This window comes from Puntigrus tetrazona, chromosome 20 (assembly GCF_018831695.1).
Source record: "Puntigrus tetrazona isolate hp1 chromosome 20, ASM1883169v1, whole genome shotgun sequence".
Taxonomy (NCBI): domain Eukaryota; kingdom Metazoa; phylum Chordata; class Actinopteri; order Cypriniformes; family Cyprinidae; genus Puntigrus; species Puntigrus tetrazona.
Genome location: NC_056718.1, coordinates 27,419,440 through 27,439,993, shown reverse-complemented (window position 1 = coordinate 27,439,993; position 20,554 = coordinate 27,419,440). Strand labels below are relative to the sequence as shown.

The 20,554-nt window shown below is 36.5% G+C and overlaps 2 protein-coding genes across 2 annotated transcripts; both read right to left on the bottom strand.

The window, feature by feature from the left end:
• Positions 1-1,463: 1,463 nt before the first annotated feature.
• On the bottom strand, positions 1,464-10,008 carry casr (calcium-sensing receptor). Its single transcript, XM_043218900.1, is given in 8 exon segments — positions 1,464-2,908; positions 4,100-4,142; positions 4,145-4,225; positions 4,409-4,639; positions 4,747-5,586; positions 5,750-6,056; positions 6,799-7,399; positions 9,806-10,008. Coding segments are annotated over 7 exon segments (2,844 nt in total). The 5' UTR covers positions 6,996-7,399; positions 9,806-10,008; the 3' UTR covers positions 1,464-1,763.
• Positions 10,009-10,638: 630 nt separating this feature from the next.
• On the bottom strand, positions 10,639-15,520 carry eif4e1b (eukaryotic translation initiation factor 4E family member 1B). The gene is made up of 7 exons (XM_043218836.1): positions 15,470-15,520; positions 15,159-15,250; positions 14,954-15,049; positions 13,441-13,504; positions 13,067-13,180; positions 12,795-12,934; positions 10,639-11,002 (listed from the first exon to the last, which is right to left on the bottom strand). The coding sequence occupies exons 1-7, from the start codon at positions 15,491-15,493 to the stop codon at positions 10,888-10,890; spliced, it is 645 nt and encodes a 214-aa protein (XP_043074771.1). The 5' UTR covers positions 15,494-15,520; the 3' UTR covers positions 10,639-10,887.
• Between the last annotated feature and the right edge of the window lie 5,034 nt (positions 15,521-20,554).

Genomic DNA, 20,554 nt, shown 5'->3' with positions numbered 1-20,554 from the left:
TTATTTACTCAGCGTCAAGCCACTCTGGGTACTTTTTATGATGGATTTAATGCACTTTATTTTGCATAACGCATGATGGGATTTGCTTAACGGCTGCGCTTCTGCAATTTTCCATGACATCTCACGATTTCAGTGAGTTCTTGAACATGAATGGCAGAATGTACTTAGCCTCAAATACTCAGAATAGTGTAGATTTAGCGCGTATTACTGAGTGTGCTTACTTCCTCTCACATTTTGAAGTGGTCAAGCCTGCAAATGTGAGTACTGGAACAGGCCCAATGTTGCAAGCAGTTAGGTCCCTGACCTTTAACAATTATTCTGAACATCACTAAATATCATTTCAACATATGCATTGAATGGCCATGCTTTCGTTAATCTCTTCTTTTAATCTGAACCTCTGTCTTTTTCAATAGTGAGCTGTATATCATTTAAGTCAACTGATTCAGTTGATTAAACGGAGCAAACGTACATCTGTGTTGTATACTTCATCTGTTGTGAAGTAATTTTTAATTCCTTGTATAGTATAACACACAAAGTACTGGTCAGATTAAATAAGACTATCAACAGTTGTCTGCTCATTTCACCGTCTCCTTGTTTCCGGCTTCCTTTGCCTCTTGGGACTAAACGAATTTCATTTCTGTTGACTATTATTGGATATCAAGACGAAAATTGTGGCACAAGCAAGACAGTCCAGTAAAACAATCATCTCTCAATATGTAACAACTTAGTAACAATAACCTAGCTCTGGATTTATATTGATGTTTTTATGAAAAATAAACATGTATCTTACTGCAGTTGTTGTCCAATTGGATACAACTATATACTGTACATTGTTTACATCTGTCGCTAATTATTTAATCTATTTAAGTTCTCCTCTGGGATCTACAGAAAAAGGACCTTGAAAAAAGCTAGTTCTAGTTATTGTTTAAAAAAAAACAGTTGTTGAAAAATTAAGTCTTCTTTATCAAAATTCACAATGGTAAGCTTGTAATAATTCTGAATAGTTTAAGTTGTTAAATCAGACAGGGAAATCAGTTATCTGTGACTGGTTTAAGTTACTTCCATTGAGAAGGTCACACCATTACAGTGCATGTGTTGTGCAGTAATACCGTTTACACAATGGATAATTCAAAAAGGCAACCATGTGAGGAGTCATCTGTTGTTAAAGAATAGAAACTTTGTTCAAAGAAAAACTTCCAGTCAACAAAAAGAGACTGTGTAGAGCCTGTAATCAACATGTATCTTACCTGCTTGTTGAGCAAGAAAGGTAATCTCCGGGTCTGTTTAAATCCTCTGCAGTCTTGGAGTTGTCACTAACTCCCGACGTAGATACAAACAGGCGCTTGTCACTTTACCCTTTTCCTTGTAAGCTCTTCTCAGAACTAGTAAAACTATCTTCAAGAGATTAGACATCACATCAGACATAAATCAAGTGTTTTTGTTTTATTTACCTGCTTCTGTGTTAAAGGCATTTTGTGACATAAAAAGTGCCTATGAATGAACGCTGTGGTAAACAAATGGCTCGCACAAAATTGACTCTTGTGTCAGTGAGATATGGCAGGTCTATGTTTTGTTGATAGAGCTTAGTCTGTGCTTGAAGACTGGGAACGCTTCTGGCTGTCCTCATATTCAGTGGAGGTTGCTTTGGAGAAAATGACAGATAAGCAACACCACCATGATGCCAAAACAAAGCGTGTCCTTTAATCAAAAAACAGATTTGCATTACAGTGGAAGTTCAATCATTCACAAAGCAGTTTCTGTAATTATTTGACTGAGTTCTTTCTAGACTCCTCAAAGCTTAAGGAGAGGCTGACTGTTCCACTTCCAAAGCTCACCCTTGGTTTCTGACTATGCCTCCGTGTAGAGGGGGACTCCGTTTCATTCCCATTGGTCTTCATGCTGATTGAGGAAGAGGGCGAGGAGGCAGAGGACCCACCCACACTGCTTGACCTCTTCCTGGAGGCAGAACTGTGTCGTAGTGTCGCCTTCGCTGCTGCTTTGAAAGCATGAGCCGCTGTGCTACAGCGAACCTCCTCAATTGTGTTCCTGGATGGTTTTAGGAGAATGATGTACACCTTGTTGAAAAAGATACAGGCTAGCAAGCTGAAGCTGGAAGCCAGAATGGCAATGACCTCAACCGCTGAGACAAACTTTCCATATGTGCTGAAGTATGCAGGGATAAAGGAGATCCAAACAATGAAAAAAATCAGCATGCTAAATGTTATGAACTTGGCCTCTGTGAAGTTTTCAGGAAGTTTCCGAGACTTGAATGCAAAGAAGAAACAAACAGCTGCCAGCAGGCACGTATAACCAATGAGAAACCCCAATGCCATCATTGAGCCCTCGTTACAGGTGATGAAGATGATCTCATCAATGTCATAGTTCTTGTAACTCCCTGGTGGAGCATTGTACAACCAAACCACACAGATCATCACTTGAACAAATGTGAACAGGAACACCAGTAAGAACTGCAGGTTCAGTCCCCACCATTTACGGTGGAGACTGGTGGGGATTTTGGCTTCAAACACCAGTAGGACACGATTGGTTTTAACTAGAATGCAAGAGATGCACAACACAAAGCTGATTCCAAAAGCCGGTTGCCGTACACGGCACGTCCAGTTCTGTGGTTCTCCTATAAATATAAGAGAGCTAGAGAAACAACAGATGAGTGAGAAAAGCAAAAGAAATGACAACTCTCTGTTCGATGCTTTCACAATTGGAGTATCACGGAATTGCACAAAAACACCCAATACAAAAGCTGTTAACAGAACCCCGAGAACTGCAAATAAGGCCAAAGCAATCCCAAACGGTTCTGTCCAGGACAAAAATTCAATCTCCTTCAGAAAGCAGGATGTGTGATTGCCGTTAGACCAGGAGTTGTTTGGACATTTAGAGCAAACACTGGCATCTGTGGAAACAGGGGGAAAAATACAATATTCAAACTGCCGTGATAATTACAATAACACTTTGTTAACATTATATTATGCTTCAGTTAACAATGAAAATATATTCTTTGCATGTAATAATCTCTGGTTAATAAAATGCAGTTCTTTGTATAAAATGTAATTAACAAAACTAAGATTTGAAAAAGTTGGGCAGAACAGAGGTGGCCAACCATACTCCTGCTGCAGCCCAACCCTTTTCCAACACCTGCCTGTAGTTTTCAAGTCATCTTTTTATTGCAGTAAGTGATGAGGTATCATACCAGTGCAGTTTGGAGTATATCAAGGCTCAGTGCCTTGACACCTCGTACCTCGGAAGGCAGACGCACTCTGTCAGTTTAAATCTAGATTAAAGATTCAACTCTTTAACTTGGCTCACACATAACTAACACTTTTCTAATATTCAAATCTGTTAAAGGATTTTTAGGTTGCATTAATTAGGTCAATTGGAACTGGGAACACTTCCCATAACACCAGGTGCACTTGTTACATCGTAAGAAGAATGCCATCTCCACTAACATTATTCTGTTTCATTCTTATTCCAAGATCAATGTGGCCACCCAGATCCAGTCTGTATCCGGATGATGGATCAGCACCTCGAGATCTTTACAGCCCTGAATGTCAGTGGAGACCACGTCTAGTATGTGAGCCCTAGACACAGATTCACAGTGAACCTGAATTCTCCTTTTAATACTGTGTCGTTAAAAGTGCTATATAAATAAAGGTGACTTGACTTGACTTAAATTAGGGTATCTCTGTGGATCTACCAATGGAGAAAGTGTAATATTCAACTTGGACTGTGTTTGAAACCTTAATTAGTGCACTATTTGAGGTGGTGTCCGAAACCAGCAGATGTTATAAAGTGCACCTATTCAATCCCATAAGGCAATAATGAGAGTACAACGATGGCTAGAGCATAACAATAATGCACATTACAGTCTATAAAACATTGAACATTGTCTGTTAGAACAGGTTTGGACACTGACTTGCTGTTAGAGTTGTACAAAATGGTACCACAGAAATTAATGAGTAGTGCAATGAGCAGAATCATGTTTCTTAAAAACTAGAGATAAACTGTGCTCTGCCATTGTTGCCTCCGCCAGCAAAGAAATAGTATTCAAATAGATATCAAGCTGGTCATTTCTACATTAGCTAACCTTTATGATCACTGTACTCTCCATCCGAGCACTCTGTACACTCAAGAAGCAGCATGTGGGCTTGCCATCAATAATCCCTTTTCTGGTTCCAGGTTCACACTCCTCACTACAGTTGGAAAATGGTACCTGGCAAAGAAAAAGAGAAGCAATGTATTGTTTCATGCGATACAAAAAGTCTCATTTGTTGCTGTAACTGACTGGATAAAGATGTGATCCTTTGGGTACTCAATTAGTTAATGAACGCTAGGCTAAATAAATAATCTAAGAGCCAAATAAAATGGGAACTGTATGTTCTGTATGCTTACTCACCTCAGTTAGATGGCCATTCCACAGTATCTTAGTCTTGTCAATGGAAAGTTTGGCTCCATTCTTGTTATGTATGCTGTAATAACCAACCTCCTTAAATACAACAGAGCCATCCTCAGGTGATCGGTCCCAGTTTATGATAGTATAATTAGCTGAGAGCTCACTGCCATTGTCAAAGCGCACCTTCTCCCCTATGCTGTTTATAAAGTTGAGGTGTCTCAGTTGTTTCAGAACCTTTTGAAATAAAAAGAGAGCAGAGCAGAAGGTAACCTTCTGGAATACTGCAACAGAAAATCTGTGTGCAGCTCACAAATACAAATGTGGCATGAAAAGTAACCCACCTGCCATGCTTCAACTTTCCTTATGTCTGCACAAGAGCCATTAGCAAACAACCCTTTTCCAGGTGTGCAGGTTAGTATGTCCTGAAGTGCCTGTGCTATGGCATAAACAGCCACATACACGTTATAAGAAATCCTTAGGTGCGTGTAGTCCAAGTACGGCGTCTCCACGCTTGCAATGTCTTCTTCACCGGTGCACAGTGGTCTGAAACTTGTACTGCCATTTTCACTGTCCTCATTCCTTGGACTATCTTCTAGGTAACAGTTAAAAGTTTCCTCCCAAAATTCTCTCACAAATTCATTATGGCTGGACTTCTTTGGATGCACTTGCTGTAAGAATTCTTTAAAGCCGGGTATATGACCAGCCCTCAGTGCAAAGCCAATAGTTCCTCCCATGACATCAAGGTACTCTGGCTTGGCAACCAGGCTGGAGCTGGCCCATGCCTCACTTGCTAACCAGATACGGTCTGTGACGTTTCGCCTCACCATCTCTTTAATGAGTGGCTCAATATCTGGTCCACTAGCGAACACAGCAATGACTTTAGCAGTTGAGTTTTCAATGCGGTCTGCTAGGCGACGAATCTCGGATTCATCGATGTATTGTGAAATTAAAACATTAAGATCAATGCAGATGTCTCTGTGAAACATTTCATTCTCAAACTTTTCAATACCCGGACGGCCATATTCATCATCAGAGGCGATAGCAATCACCCAGTTCCACTGAAAGTGATCAATGATGGCAGCCATGGCAATAGCCTGATACTCATCTGTGGGAATAGTTCTCATGAAGGATTTGTACTGATTTTTGTTGCTCAAAAGTCGACTAGATGAAGCATAGCTGATCTGAAAAACAACAGAGGGGAATTATTTTTATCTCTAAAAACACATCAAACCTGTCCAAATTTATGTTCTGGAAATGTATACCAATCACATTTCTTACTTCTTGTAATCGTGCACAGAAACTATTATTAAACACTTAAGAGATGGTTTGGAAATTGCAAAAAACCTGTGGAATGTAGAAGAGGCCCAGAAGGTCAGCCACTGCTGTAGATACTGCAGATCCAGAAGCCCCGACCACTGCAATGGTTGATGGGATGTTCCCTGTGCAGTTACAGAACTCATCCAAGTTGAGCGAATCAATCTTATTCTGTGCAACAAAGCTTAGCGACGCCTCCAAGCCTTTCGAGACAGTGTTACACGTGTCAAATATACGGTAGCCAAGCGTGATGTTCGGAAGAAGAGTAGAGCTGTTGTTGATTTCCTCTATAGCAAAGATCATAGATTGTAGCCAACGGAATCCACGAAAATTGTATCTGAAAAAGAAAGTAACTTTTATTTCTACAATATAAACACTGATACTTTGGGCCATGTTTATTATTTGAACAACAAGGACTAGTACATAGAATTGACTAAAAACACTTAATATGACATAACACAAGCAAGGCTTTTATAAATAGACTCTAAACACTCTAAAAAGTTAAAATAAAACTATACTACTAATGATGTCACTCAATCTGTTGATGCATAAGTGTCTTTTGTAGTATTTTGTCAATAAGGGGTTATTTGCACAAAAGGCACTGGGAAAAAATACTATTTACATTTTTAATTAAGTGTGTTTTTTGTAATTATTTGTTGAATTTACTAGCAATTTTTGAGTGAAAATTCTACACCATATTTGCTTGCGTGTAGTTTCTCTTCAGACAAATTTCTTGTGATTTAAATCAGGACAACCTATTTAATTTGAGGTTTGTTCCATATGGCTTTAAATGCTGACTAAAATCCTTAGGAGTATCTGGAAAAGCATTTTTTATTTAATTTTCGCCAAATACATAAAACACACAAATCTGACACAGTTAGGTAAAAATCTAAATTTACATATAATACATATAATAACTACATTTACACATTTTAATTTACTGAACACTGACCAGTTATAAAAACGTTATCTACACAGAGAAATTGCATTAATTTAATCAACATTAATTTTAGAGTTAGTCACTAAATAATGTGTTAATTGCCAAAGGTCAGTTGTCTTGATGTTAAAGGTTTTTATACCTGACACACTCAGTTGACTCTGGCCTCGCTGCAAGATCCTGGTCTTTGGATGCCACTCCAAAGTGTATTGGGAAAAGCCCCCCTAGCAGTATGTCTCCTGTCTTCTGGGCCCTCTGGTGTGGGCCATAGATAGCAATTACACCACTGAAACCCAGCAGAACCAGGTAGTGCAAGTATAACTTCAGATGAAACATCATTGTTTCAGTTGGTTTCTTGAGCGGTCTTCATGGGGCAAGGTAGACTTTGACAGAGCGCCAGGTTTTGGAAATTCCACTCGTTTCGTCAGTTGCCTCTTCTGTCAAAAATTATTTAAAAATACACTTCCCTTAGTTGATGAAATCAACAAACAATATGCGCAGAGGGTCAGACGGACCAACACATTCTTGAGCGGGGAAGGAACTGGGAAGTCCACCCGCATCGCTGATCATAGATGGGTCTACTTTTGCGGAGATGAAGATTCTTTTGTTCCTTCCTCGAGTAAATGTCTCTCTTGTTCATTATGTGATTGAAGGAGGAAAGCACAGCCCATGAAAGTAATTTAAAGTAGCTAGTGTTTGATTTTTGATTCACCACACAGAGTTTGATTGAATGCTGAAGATTCCTGAAAAAAAACACATAAAAGGGACACTTAGTAACATGAACAAAACAGTAAAAACTCCACCAACTCTGGGTTTAAGGAACGATGAAACCGGATTGGCTTTTAGCAGTGTTCATCGCCATAGTAACTTATGCTCAACAGCTAACCTGCTCCGGGGCAGGTTATGTTCTGGTTTACAGAGCTCGAACTGAAATTTGACCAATCAGCTTCAAGCAAAGTAACACATCTCTGTGCAATAAAGCCACTCCCCAGCTTTTCTTATGCGGTTAAATTTTTCATATTGTTATTTTTTTAAACATTTGACAGTGAATCCCACTGACTCTCTCACGAGAAGTAAATCACAGTTTCAAGGCTCGTGATTGGCTGCTCATTACTGATGTCACACGTTCATGTGCACAGGCTCCATTAAGTCAGGATTAAGCATGAGTTGACAAAGAAAGCTGACGATCAGCTTCATGGTACCAGCAAACCCACACTGGAGTGGTTTGGTTTTGTCAACTCAAAACTAATCCTGCAACCCTGAATTTGTTCAAGCCACTGACATGGTACAGGCCCCTGGTCTATGAATTTGAATTTTTCAGCTGCCTACACGCAGCAATGTTCTATGATTGGTAGAGATGTTCACATGGGTAATATTTGTGTTTATCATCAGGAAATTTACTGCTAAATATGATAATTTTTTTTTAAATACTGAAACTTATTCCTTCAGTTCCTCAAAAACTCACAGTAGGTCTGTCTTTAATGGTTTATATGTAATCATTCAAAATCAATACCCCTATTACGGAGAAAGTTAAAAGTCTTCTTCCAGAACCCAACAGTTCAACTCTACTTTTCCACGAACAGGCTACTGATATTTTTCCAACAGATTTTTAGCACTGGAACTTAATCACCCCAAATATCTACATTTCCACCTTCTAGACAGGTTGTTAATCGGTGCAGAAAATAATTATAATAATTTAAATATCATTTTCATAAGGAAAACGTAGGGATTAGGGTTTGGGACAGCCACCACCCAATTAAAAGTACATAATAATTGATGATTAGATATGTATTAAGCTTACCGGTATTTGAAATATTATATGTTTCAATAGATAATGGAAGGATGTTAAACTGAATGCTCCTTCAATGTGTTTTTTGGTTGTGGTACAGTAGTTTGGATGGCCCAGATAACCCACAGCAGAGAAATGTGTCAGCTTGAACTGAACTGACCTTTGCGGCCAAAACCACTCCCTTTTTTATTCCCTATACTACTCTCCAAGTGTCAGCCATTTTGTAGTTGTGCCCAGATTCTGAGTTAACAGCTTCACTCATTAAATGAATTCATTCATTTTGCATGAGAAACAAGTCTGAAAGGGAAATTCAGTCTGCTAGGTTTTCTCCTTTTTTTAAAATGCATTTCACTCCGACTCTAGTATGCATATACACTTATACACGTTTTCATAAAGCACCCTATTCTTCTTTTATAGAATTAAAATGAATGGACAAAAGTTGTATTGACCAATTTTTTTATTTTTGTAATGTTTTCAAAACAGTAAGAGTGCTACCGCCATCATATCGGATCACAAAATGCTTGAAAATCGGATCTTTATAATACTAATTTTATATTTATTTATTTTTAGCTTAAGGTCAGTTCAGTCATGCTGATAGGAATCACACTTTTCTTCAAGCTAGCCTCACGGTTTTTCTTAAGCTGTAAGTTAGTGAGATAAACGCATATGGAGTTCCACATGGCTAACCTTCCCACTGCTGGATCTCTGTGTGATACTATGGCCAGTTTAGACTCACTTCCCAGGTGTAGTGTTTTACAATCCAGCTAATTAACTCTGGAAATATGCTCCAGCAGGACCTGACTGTTCCACAAAACACTGGTCAAGTCCCTGGAAAAAAGGTTAAGGGTTGAGAAGGGGGTCCATGAGCTGCACATACAGAGCGTGCTGAATAAAGGTTTTAATTAGGTTTGACGATAAAAATTCCATAATCAATGTAGGTTTTGATTTGGACAGCGTCTCTTAGAATGTAATTAATGTATTAAATAAAATCAAATAAAAACTTGCGTTAAACTCAAATAACGCAACAAAGCATGTTCACAAACTGTTGGATTACTGTAACAACTGACAAACTGAAGAAAACTTAGCTCCACGAATGAGTGTCAACTACGCTGATGATTAAAAACCTCTGTATATTTAAGACATGCCAGCTGTTTTGTTATAATTAACACATCACATCTAACTTCCGAGAAAAAAACTCTCAAACTTAATGATCAATACTTATCTTTTACCCCTCACAAAGCAGAAATCTGTTTCGCAACCTTTTTTTTTTTTCTTACAAAAATAAAAAAAACCTGAAGATAATTCACACTTTCACTACTAAGCACTAAGAACTCATACGTGCATAACAAAAGGCACTTACCTCAATAAAAGCATCAAGTCATGAATTCCATACAAAGACACAAAAGCCAGATCACCGCTCGCAACTCCCAGTAAACATTAAGGACATTTATAATGGACTCATCCGACAGTCTGCAAATCGGAGTCAAAATATCCTCTCATTTTGCCTCCAGCTCTCACGTTAGATCATTTTTTTGAGTTCCTCCATTAATTCTGAGCACTGTGATTGTGTGTGCTGTTCCTATGAGAAGGGTGAAACATTAACCAAAGAGATCAGTCCATTTCCTCTGGCTGCTTACAGTCATCCTGTGGTCACTCCTATTTCAGTCACCTCCAACAACATGGCTGAAATTATTTAAAACGGTCAATATACTTCCAGTCCTAACAAATACAATACATGTAGACGATAAACGCAAAGTAGAAGTGAGTTTGAAGATGATTGCCTTACGAAAAATATCCATTTCCCTATTGTGAAAAAATAAAAAATTTCCCACCAAAACTGGACCATTAGTAGATAGCTTTCAAAGAGTTAATCCAAGCTTCTTAATTGATGCAGAAAGAACACACTGAACATCTTTCCACCGGTTCTGTACCAGTCCAAGCTTTTATTTCTTTTAAAAAGACACGTAAAAGACATGCTGGATACCATTAGTAATCCGCAGTACTCCGTGTTGTCCATGTTAGCTCAAGTGTGCTGCCAGTAAGTAAATCCATCTATACAATTAGATTTATTTATTTATTTTTTTTTTAAAAAAAAGGTTCTTTTATTGCTTAATTTCAATTAGAAAAGTAAAAAGTACTTCAAAGGAAAGTCCAAGTATTTACTCTTTATACATGCATGAAGCCACAGAAACATTTGCAAAAGTAGTTTGTTTTATTTTTCAAAGAAAAAGGTCTTAGCGGTTTAGACATCCCCTTCCATAGCAGAAAAATTACAACTCAAAACAAGTTCAACATTTACAAAAGTCTTGCATATTATCAATGTGAATTTAAATGCCACAAGTTACAGCCACACATATAAAGTAACAAAAAAAAAATATGAGTACAGGATTATGCTTTTATCGATATAAACATCCAGGTCTCACAGCATCAAACTAAACACTTTTAAACAACAAATTTGTTTTTGGTTATGGAGTTGCTCTTAGTGGCAGTGTCTGCATGAGCTTGATATCCAATGACAAGTTTCTGTGGGAGCCCGAGACTTTCTTTATACTTCTTACTGAAAGGAAAGTAATATGAGGGAAGTGAAAAACTAAATGACTGGTTTATCTTTTCAAAATACCACACAAATCACACCTCTTTTGTTTCAGTCCATTGGCTGCCGATTGCTGCCCACATTAAGTTCAAGGTACTGATGCTTTTCTGGAGAACAGCCAAGAACTCTGCACTCTTCTACCTAAAATGTTTACTCCTGATTCCTGTGGTCTGAAAGTATGCGCCCCAGGCAAAAACAAAGCCTAATCTGCTCAGATTTATATAAAAAATTGTTGACCGGTCATTTATCATTTTAGTAGAAAAGCAAGGTGTTTGCGGTGTAGATTGAGTGCACCGAGAATCTTGTAGTAGTACGATATATCCTAGCAGCAGAAGACTGCAGACCATTCCCCATCCATCTGATATGATGGATAATTAGCTTCATTAGGTTGCTAGGCACAAATTCCTGTTCCATGATCATTAATGTTTACAGCACCATGAGTGGTCAACTGCTTACATCTGGCTCGGGCCTGACATTATTGAAAAGATGTTCAAATCTATAAATCCAACACACCCACTCAAACACGGTTTTAAAAAAAGACATTTAGAAAAATTGTGATACAAGTAATATTGTAAGTGTTGTTTTAACAATGTGCATCTCTGAGCAACATGTCAGTGTTTCGTTCCTGAATTAAACACCCATATAAATGATTCGGTTCATTCCCAGTGACTCCCTTATTAACAGTGATTTGATTCCACCTGCTGGCAGTTTTAATTTCACATTTAAAGCAGCTTTTTAATTGTAAAATATTTCCAAATATCAGTTAACGTTTTAATATTTAATGCAGTCTGTAAGTTTCTCTTTGCCACAATCTACTCTCGAAAACCTGGTATTGGGTTGTACTAGAGCGCAGATGAATAATAATATTATATATAATAAAATATGAAAAATAATATAATAAAAATAAATATCGCCTCTGGCTTGCTTTGTTGGGGACGCCTAATTTCTAGCGATTATTGTCGAATTAATTACAAAGACCGTCTCTACATGTAATTGTTCAATCTCGTCATTATACACCCCTATCATTGTATTCATCTATTCTATATAATATATAAAATAAATAAATATAAAATAAATAAATAAATATATATATATATATATATATATATATATATATATATATATATATATATATATATATATATATATATATATATATTTTTTTTTTTTTGGTAAAGCTTTGGGAAAAAATTTAATTTAAAAATAAAGGTCCGTACACATGCTCAATTTTCATTTCACCACTTGTGATTTTTTTAGGTTCGTTTTTTTTTTTTTTCATTTTTGCGTGTTTGTGCATGTATTTATTTTTAAAGTACAATTCATCAGCTTTATCTTATGAGAATTAAAATGCATTTTTTTGTATGTTTTACTGGGTAGAGAATGTTTTTTAGAGATATTTTTACAATGTTATTGTAGATTTCATTAAAAGCATTTTATTAAAAATGTTCAGTGCATCAGCTTTCAAAAATTTTTTTAGACATTTTCTTTTGGGACAACAGGGAATAAACTATTTAGTAAGGTGGCTTTAGCGATATCAATTTGCCAATTCTTAGATTAAGGGGAAAAAAAATTTATTGGGCCAATAAAATGGTTTAGTAGCATCGGAGCAAGTCGGAGCAAAATGTGAGCAACCACAGAATCTGAAGTTCATCGAACACACAATGAACTGTTTAAAGTTTAGCACAGCTTAATGTGCAAAAATTAACATGTTGGCCAGCTAATGCTTATATTTGAATAAAACTCAAAGCATGCTTACCCGATGTATGTCACTGTCTCACAGTTCTCAGCATTGGAGGTCCAGATGGCAATTTTGTCCCCTTTGGCACGAATATTGATTACACTTCCGCAGATATCCCGACTGAAGGAGCCAAAGCCCTCTCCAATAAGACACAACAGCTGCCACAAGAACAAACGTATTCAGAGTAATCTTTCTTTTGCTAGAATTTAAGCAACATCTTTCGCATGATACAATTAGAACGATGTCACAACAGACAAAACCAAAGGTTAAATAAAAGTATATTTTCTTACCGTTTCCAGCCAAAAATGGTCCAGTTCTGTGTGTCTATGCTGTTTGGCTAGAGTGATCAACCAGCGGCCACCGCATTTATTACTCCTGTCTTCCCACATGGGCTCAATGCCATCCTGCATAACAACAAAGAAAATGCTTTACAAAGAGTCACTACATAAGTGTAATGTTAATTATTAATAGGATTTAGGTTTTTTTTTTTTTTTATTATAATTTAATCCATTTCAACACGGCCCCAGCAAATTAACAGAACTAATTTTACACCGCCGTGTGAACCGTTAACAATACTTCAGTCATTAACTGGACAATCATATAGAATGTATATAAATAATAATAATAATAAATAATAATAAGCAGAAACGTATGACGTGTTCACCTTGAACATGGAGTAGTCACAGCCAGATGATAGTTTGCTTGGCGGCTGTATGTTGTTGAATATTCTGAAACAGTAAAAAAAAAAAAAAAAAAAAAGTGAATTAAAAAAAACAAAAACAAAACATACTTTAAAGATGAAATTGACAAACTGTAATATTTACAGAATTTTTAATATAATGTCTGTTAAGTGTTTTAGTGAAGAAAGTCACCAGGTTTCAAGGACTACGATCAATGATATTTCTGAATTGGGGAAAACACATTCTGATGAAAACTAAGATTTAAAAACTGTGATTCTTATGACATTCAGCTTTGCTGTGGTTGTTACTGGTTGTTAATTTGGCCAAAAATCAGATTGTGTGATTTATCATCTCATATTGCTGCTGTACAGATATCCAGGCAGACAAAAAAAAAAAAAAAAAAAAAAAAAAAAAAAAAAGTACACACTTTTCCACACAAATTTAACAACGGCTTTAAGGCTGTTCATTTTGTTAAATAAAAATAGACTGAAGACAACATAGCTTGATTTTCAAAAGAATTAATAATCTTAATTATTTCAGTTAATATTTAGTCCCGCATTAGGGCTTCATTATTTAACATTAGTTAATTAGTTAAACTCCCAGTTAAAAATTCTTTATTAAATTAAGTAAAATCCTAAGTAACTTATTGTTAAAATCAAAGCAATTATAAACTGCATTCTAAACTTTTTAATTAACTCGAGCTAACAAACTAAGAGTTATATTATTTATAATGAGCAAATGTAGCTTTTGTTCATTGCAATATTACTGTATACAGTGATAATATTACTAGCAATTAATCACAACCTGAAAATGTTATATTGGGACTAAGCGTGAGACGTATGAGCGTGTAGTACAAGACTAAAACTCTGGGACATGACTTTTTTTTCACTGAGCATGTTACATGCACCCAGACACTGTAAACCTGTCAATCATCTTGTAACTATTAACATAATTTGATTTCATTCAACTTCCTACTAGTGTTATTAAAGTTTTTTGTTTGCTTTGTTTGTGCCACAGTGTGTTTATTCCGAATTTGTCATGAAAAATGACAAGAAAATGTTTTATTTAAATATTTACTTCACATGAGGGATTTTTAGTATTGCTTATTCTTTAAGTAAAAGAATAAGTGCACTCTCTGTGTTTCAGTGGTAGAAAACTTAGCGTTTATGATTTCTATGCTTGAGATAAAAAAAAAAAAAAAAAAAAAGTTAAGTAGATAGAACTATTACAAAATGAGTTAGGAACACTATTCTATAAATAAGAATAAAGGTCATTAGCCTACAATGAACAGTGCTGTGGTTCAGTGTCAGTGATACTTTATAGCAATACTTCCAAAATTTTGTAGCTTGCTCGGTGTGTACACTGTAATTCAGGAATTTAACTCAGTACTGGAATGCAATCCCTAATAATCAGAATATCTGTCGTTCTAAAGTATCTGGACGACTGTTTTCACCCCAGTTGATTAGGATAACGGTAAACACGTGACCTTAAACTTACGCCCAGAAGTCCTCAACTGTGTCGAACTTGGTGATGAGCCTTAGATTGTCTTGCCACATTTTGCTCTTGTCGTTCTTGTAGAACCAAAGACCCCATCTACACAAGAGATACAACAACACGACACACAAGAATAAACAGCGGGGTGAGTAAACGCAGCAGAGAACGCGGGAACCTTATAAAAGTCTCGAACCCAGCCTGAACACACCTGTTTTGTAAAGGGTGCTTCATATAAGGGCTCTTCAAAATGCTTGTTTCGTATTTCTGTTTTTCAACCTTCTTCCTCGTTACTTTGTCGATCTGGCAAAACGTAAAAGAAATGATTGGCGGGTCACAACCATAGAAACGCGCGTCGTCACCGTCGACGCCTTACACCTTTGAGGCGAAATCGCTTCACTGAACAAACAACAGGTTTTTAATACGTTATCGTAGGTGAAATAAAACAAATGTTGTTAGGCTGGCGTGTTTGTGCGCGGTGAAGTGAGAAGTTTAATTATATTTCGGACAGGATATGCTCACCAGCTGCACAGCGCACGACGCCATGTCTGTCCTGTAGCGCGCGAGAGTGAATATTCCCGCCCAGCGCGTGCATTTATAAGGTCCCAGATGTTTTTTTAAATTATGATTTTAAAAACAATAACAATTTTTACTACTGCAAAATTCAGCTATATACTTATTCGCTCCCTCTCTCTCTCTTTAATTTAATTGCTTTCCAAACCCGACTGGAAATGGTGAAAATATTTAGAAATAAATGACAAAATTCAGTTGTTTTTTTTTCTCCCCAATTAAATTCTCCCCATATCTGACAGCATAAAAATCTATGAAACACCATAAAATCGCTAAGCTTATTTTTAAATAAGGAACATTTTTATTTAATCATATATGTGTGTATTTCTGTTTTAAAACGTAGGCTATATATTAATTTTATATATTTGAAACTATATGAAGTATTTTTTTGTGAGTAGTGAATGATAATGTCATCATTCGTATATAATGAAGAGTTGTCAAATGATAAAAACATATAGATGATCATATTATTAGTTTTTTTTTTAAGTACAAATTTGGCTGTTAGAAAAAAAAATGGCAGATCAAGTTTAGTCTCAACTGTCTTACAGATTTTTAGTCGTATTTGCAATAATCACAGAACCTTCATGACTTAATTTTTACAAAATTCTAGATATATAAGTCAATGATTAAAATCCACATTTAACACTTAACACTTTTTTCAAATGCTTGGATACAGTGCATATAAGCCAAAGACGATTTGTTCATTTTACTAAAATCACTGGTTCAAAATGACTCAATGTAAAAGTATCAATATCAAAGTATTACTATTTCACAATGCAACTCACACATTACATCCGAGTTGAGTGTGTATTCATTTCATTTCATCCACAATTTCTCACCCTGTATTTACCTCCATACTCCCCTTCCCTTAACCCAACTCAGGAGTTTTTCTCCACATGGAGGTGGAAGGTCTCTGATAGACACCCTAACAAACAGGTCACTCTTCTCCAGGCCGTGGATGATGCATGCAATGCAATGCATGCCTGGATTCACCGCGCCAGAAGATTCTGTCCAAGATGTTTAGCGAATGAAAACATCCACTGTGATGAGAACCTGTGGCTAAATCCGCAAGACTGGGTTGATGGAAACATAGATGCATAGCGAAGAACACTTCAGTTTGGAAAACCTATGTTTTGATGTTATTTCATCTGTAAATTACACATTACAGATTTCAATGAGACCACTGTGTCTTTGCTATTCTCTCTAATCTACAGTAAGTGGGTAATGTAAAGTAATGTTCCTATGATATTTAATAATGAAATAGTTTTTTGAAAATGCTTCTGCAAAAGCAAGGCTTTTCTAAAGATATGAACGCGATATACAACGTTTTGAACACAACGTTTTGAATAATGACCTTTTGTGTCTAGAGTTTTGAAAAATGACATAAAGGTTCTGTTATTAGGGCAAAAATGATTGTAAACAAAAACTGCAAGAATCAGTGAAGGGATGTTCTGATATCTCAAAGTCAATTCTTTTTTGTGAGACCCAGTGCAGTATGCTCCTTTCACCACCAGAGGGCTCTGTCACCCGCTTTTTGAAAATGTGACACAATCAAAAGATGTTAATGACTTTTTGATCAGATCTTTATGTTATGGTTAGATCAGGCCTTTTCTTTGATTTGTGTGCATTGCTATAGGTATTATATGAATAATATATTATCATTTCAATATATTCAGAAAATGTATTATATTAATCAAATATTTTGCATTTATATCTAAATGTTTAATATAGTCTTTCTCTCAATAGTTTCCTGGCTTCCTCTCCCTCCCTGGCCCAGTGGACCCTCTCAGACAGCCGCAGTGGTCTTCGAGTCATGGCCTCAGCCTGGGACTTTTCCAAATGGAGACGCCAGTAAAGAAAACATTAATTGTCATTCAGGGTCCTATAACTATGTGTGGTCTGTTATGTAAAGGTTGCATGACAAGGAGAAGTTGAGGCGAAGGACTCCAATAATTTGCAATAATCCAAAATGTATATGCAAACAAAATAGCTTTAGATGTAACTTATTAGACAGATATTGCTGACTGGTTCCTCAGATGTCTTGGTTATGTAACAAATAATTAAATAAAGTAATCAGTAATTAATTTAAGTTCATTTTGAACTAATGCGAGTTATTTAAATTCCTCTACTCGATACAATGACAGATACAGAAATTGTCAGTGGTGGTCATGCAGCTTGTATAATTTTTTGCAGTCTGTTATGTAACGGTTGCAGAACAATGAGGAGTTGAGGCAGGGACCTAAGTGCAGCAGGTCTTTATTAATCAACAAAAGAAGGTAATCCGATAAACCAGAGTAATCCAAAAAGCAAAGGTAAGAGTTTGCAGTAATCCAAAAGGTATATGGAAATGTAAAGGTCTCCCATCTAGGCCTAGCCTAGCTTCACCAGATAAACAATAAATCTAACCCCAGCTCAAAGCTATATATATATATAGATTCTCCAAAACCCTGAATCTTTGGTTATAATCAAATTTGTTTATGTAAATTTGCCCCGTGTCCTGTCGTGCATACTATTCATCCTAAGTAGTTTAGAAAGCATAAAACGTTAAAAAGATCCGTGGATGGTCCCTGGTGTGTCCAGTCCTGTTTTTGGAGATATACCTTCTTGTTATTTTAGTTCAGTTCCGTCCTAATCAAACACAGATGTACTATAGCTACACTCTTTATATAACAGTCCCGCAAAGATGACGACAAAACATTTGTCACAGTTACTGTCCTGACCCAAACTATGAGTGCAGCTGCATTCATAGACAGACACAGACCGATGGCAACAAAATGATTCATCGTTTTCAAAAAAGAACTGACCCGTGGCAAGCAATGCAGACAGGGGGTAACGCACTGATCAGATGAAACCAAACAAATATATCCGTCTGCCTTAAGTGCGTCCTGGATATATAAGTCAATGCTCATTTGAAAACAGCGGTGTGGATGGAGAGTTTTTTGAAAGAAAAACACTTTTTTCAAATGTATTCGGGTTAATGTACGTAGCCGTAAATCTTCAGGAGCATTTGCCAGAGGAGTGTTGTTGCAGGGCTTGAACTCTGCAGGGAGGTAGATCTCCTCGAACAGGTCTGCTGTGTCCATCCATTCAGAATCTCATGCAGAAATCTCCAATCTTCTGGAGAGCTTCAGTGCTGCAGACTTCATTTCCAGCCCTGCTCCATCACACCTGCCTGTGATTATCAAGTAATCCCTTACACCTTGATTATCTGGTTTAAGTGTGTTGAATTGGAGCTGGAGCTGGAATCTGGTTGGAGATCCCCGCTCTATTAAATATAATTGCCCACAACCCGTTACATTATGGATGAGGATTAATTCCAGTAGTACAAACACGAACAGAAAGAACTACAAACATGGATGACGACCGTTAAGTAATGATTTTTCATAAATATCTTACTATACATATTTATATACTCTAAATATCTAAATACATAATTAAAATATTATATGTTTATGTTGTATTTCCTTTTTAACATCACTGTGAACTTCTGTAAGGATACAAAGAGCACAATAGCAAAACCTACAGCCTACATGCGTCCAATAACTGTTGCATAATGAATCATTATTGTTTACTTTTCAAATCTGTAGGAAGAGTGAAAATTTAATTATATAATATGCGTATTTGAATGTGTATTTGACGGTATTAACTGTAACAGGATGACTGACAGGCTCTTTATAGTAACACATTTATGACGTGGTATATTCCAAAGCTGGTCTACACAAAAGGGTTTACTTTTGTCTTTTCAAAAAAGAGTATATATATATATATATATATATATATATATATATATACATTTAGGACATAGTATAAGTAGATGAACCGAGAGCCTCAGAGACAAGTTCATTCAACTCATTCATTATTACTCATCAATATTAATTAATTTCAACTCATTTATATGATTTTTCCGAGCTGAATATAAGTTTAGGTCTCATGTCCCAGTGTGTATATATAGAGTGTACATAAAAGTCTTTGGCCCATTGAGTTGTCAGTCATTGTTATACAATGCTGTTATGTTTGCATTTACTTTTTTCATTACTTACAGAGTTCTTGGATTACTTTTTTGTTTATTAATAAAGACCTGATGCTCTTAGATGCTCGGCTTGACTTCTCTTTGTCCTGCAGCCATTACATAACAGACCATAAGTATGGATTTAGCAGCAGTTCAGCTCATCCTCCGTACCCAGGGTGAACAGCAGGACCAAACTGTTCTTATATATGTTCTTATTTAATGAGCTACTTAAAGGGCTACAGCCCAAAATGAAAACGTTGTCATTAATCACGGTGTCAAGTACAGTGCCTCGGAGAGACATAGAGGAGACAAATTTTACTTTCTTTGCGTACAAAATGTATTCTGGTTGCTTTATAACATTCAGATTGAACCACTGATGGCAGATGGACTTTTGGGACGATGTCTTTCATACTTTTCTGGAGCTTGACGGTCTTATTTGATTGGCAGTCAACGGGACCAAAATATCTTAAATTGTGTTCCGAAGATGAACAACATGGCAAAATAACATTTTTGGGTTGGAGTAACCCTTTAAAATCTGGTTGCCTCTTGAAGGCTCCTAAGAGACCTTGTGCCCATTTTTGGATCTGGAGGATAAATGGGTCTCCATTCAACGTGGGTAAGCTGAATGAGAATCACAATCACCCTGTGGCCCGAGACCAGAAATGAATCTGAAAAGAAAACAAATAAGTAAAACAAATAATTGCATAAGCATTAGGGATCCATCATTACAGATTATTAAAGGAAAATCAATGATTAGTCTGTTAACCGGCCTTCTAGTTGGCATATTAGACCTTTGATCATTCCCGAAGGGTTTTTTGCTTTAGTTTTGCTTCCTTCAGCAAATAATTGCATCATTTCACATGATCCCTCCACCTTGCAGTGATTCCGAGAGCCACTTTAACTGTCTACTAACAAAAGACAGCATGCATTTCCTTACACACGTTCACCTGAAAGATGAAAATACCTTAGTTACAGTCATTCCCACAGGCGAGGTCAAGCTTTCTTGTATTGTAGTCATGTTGACCGCA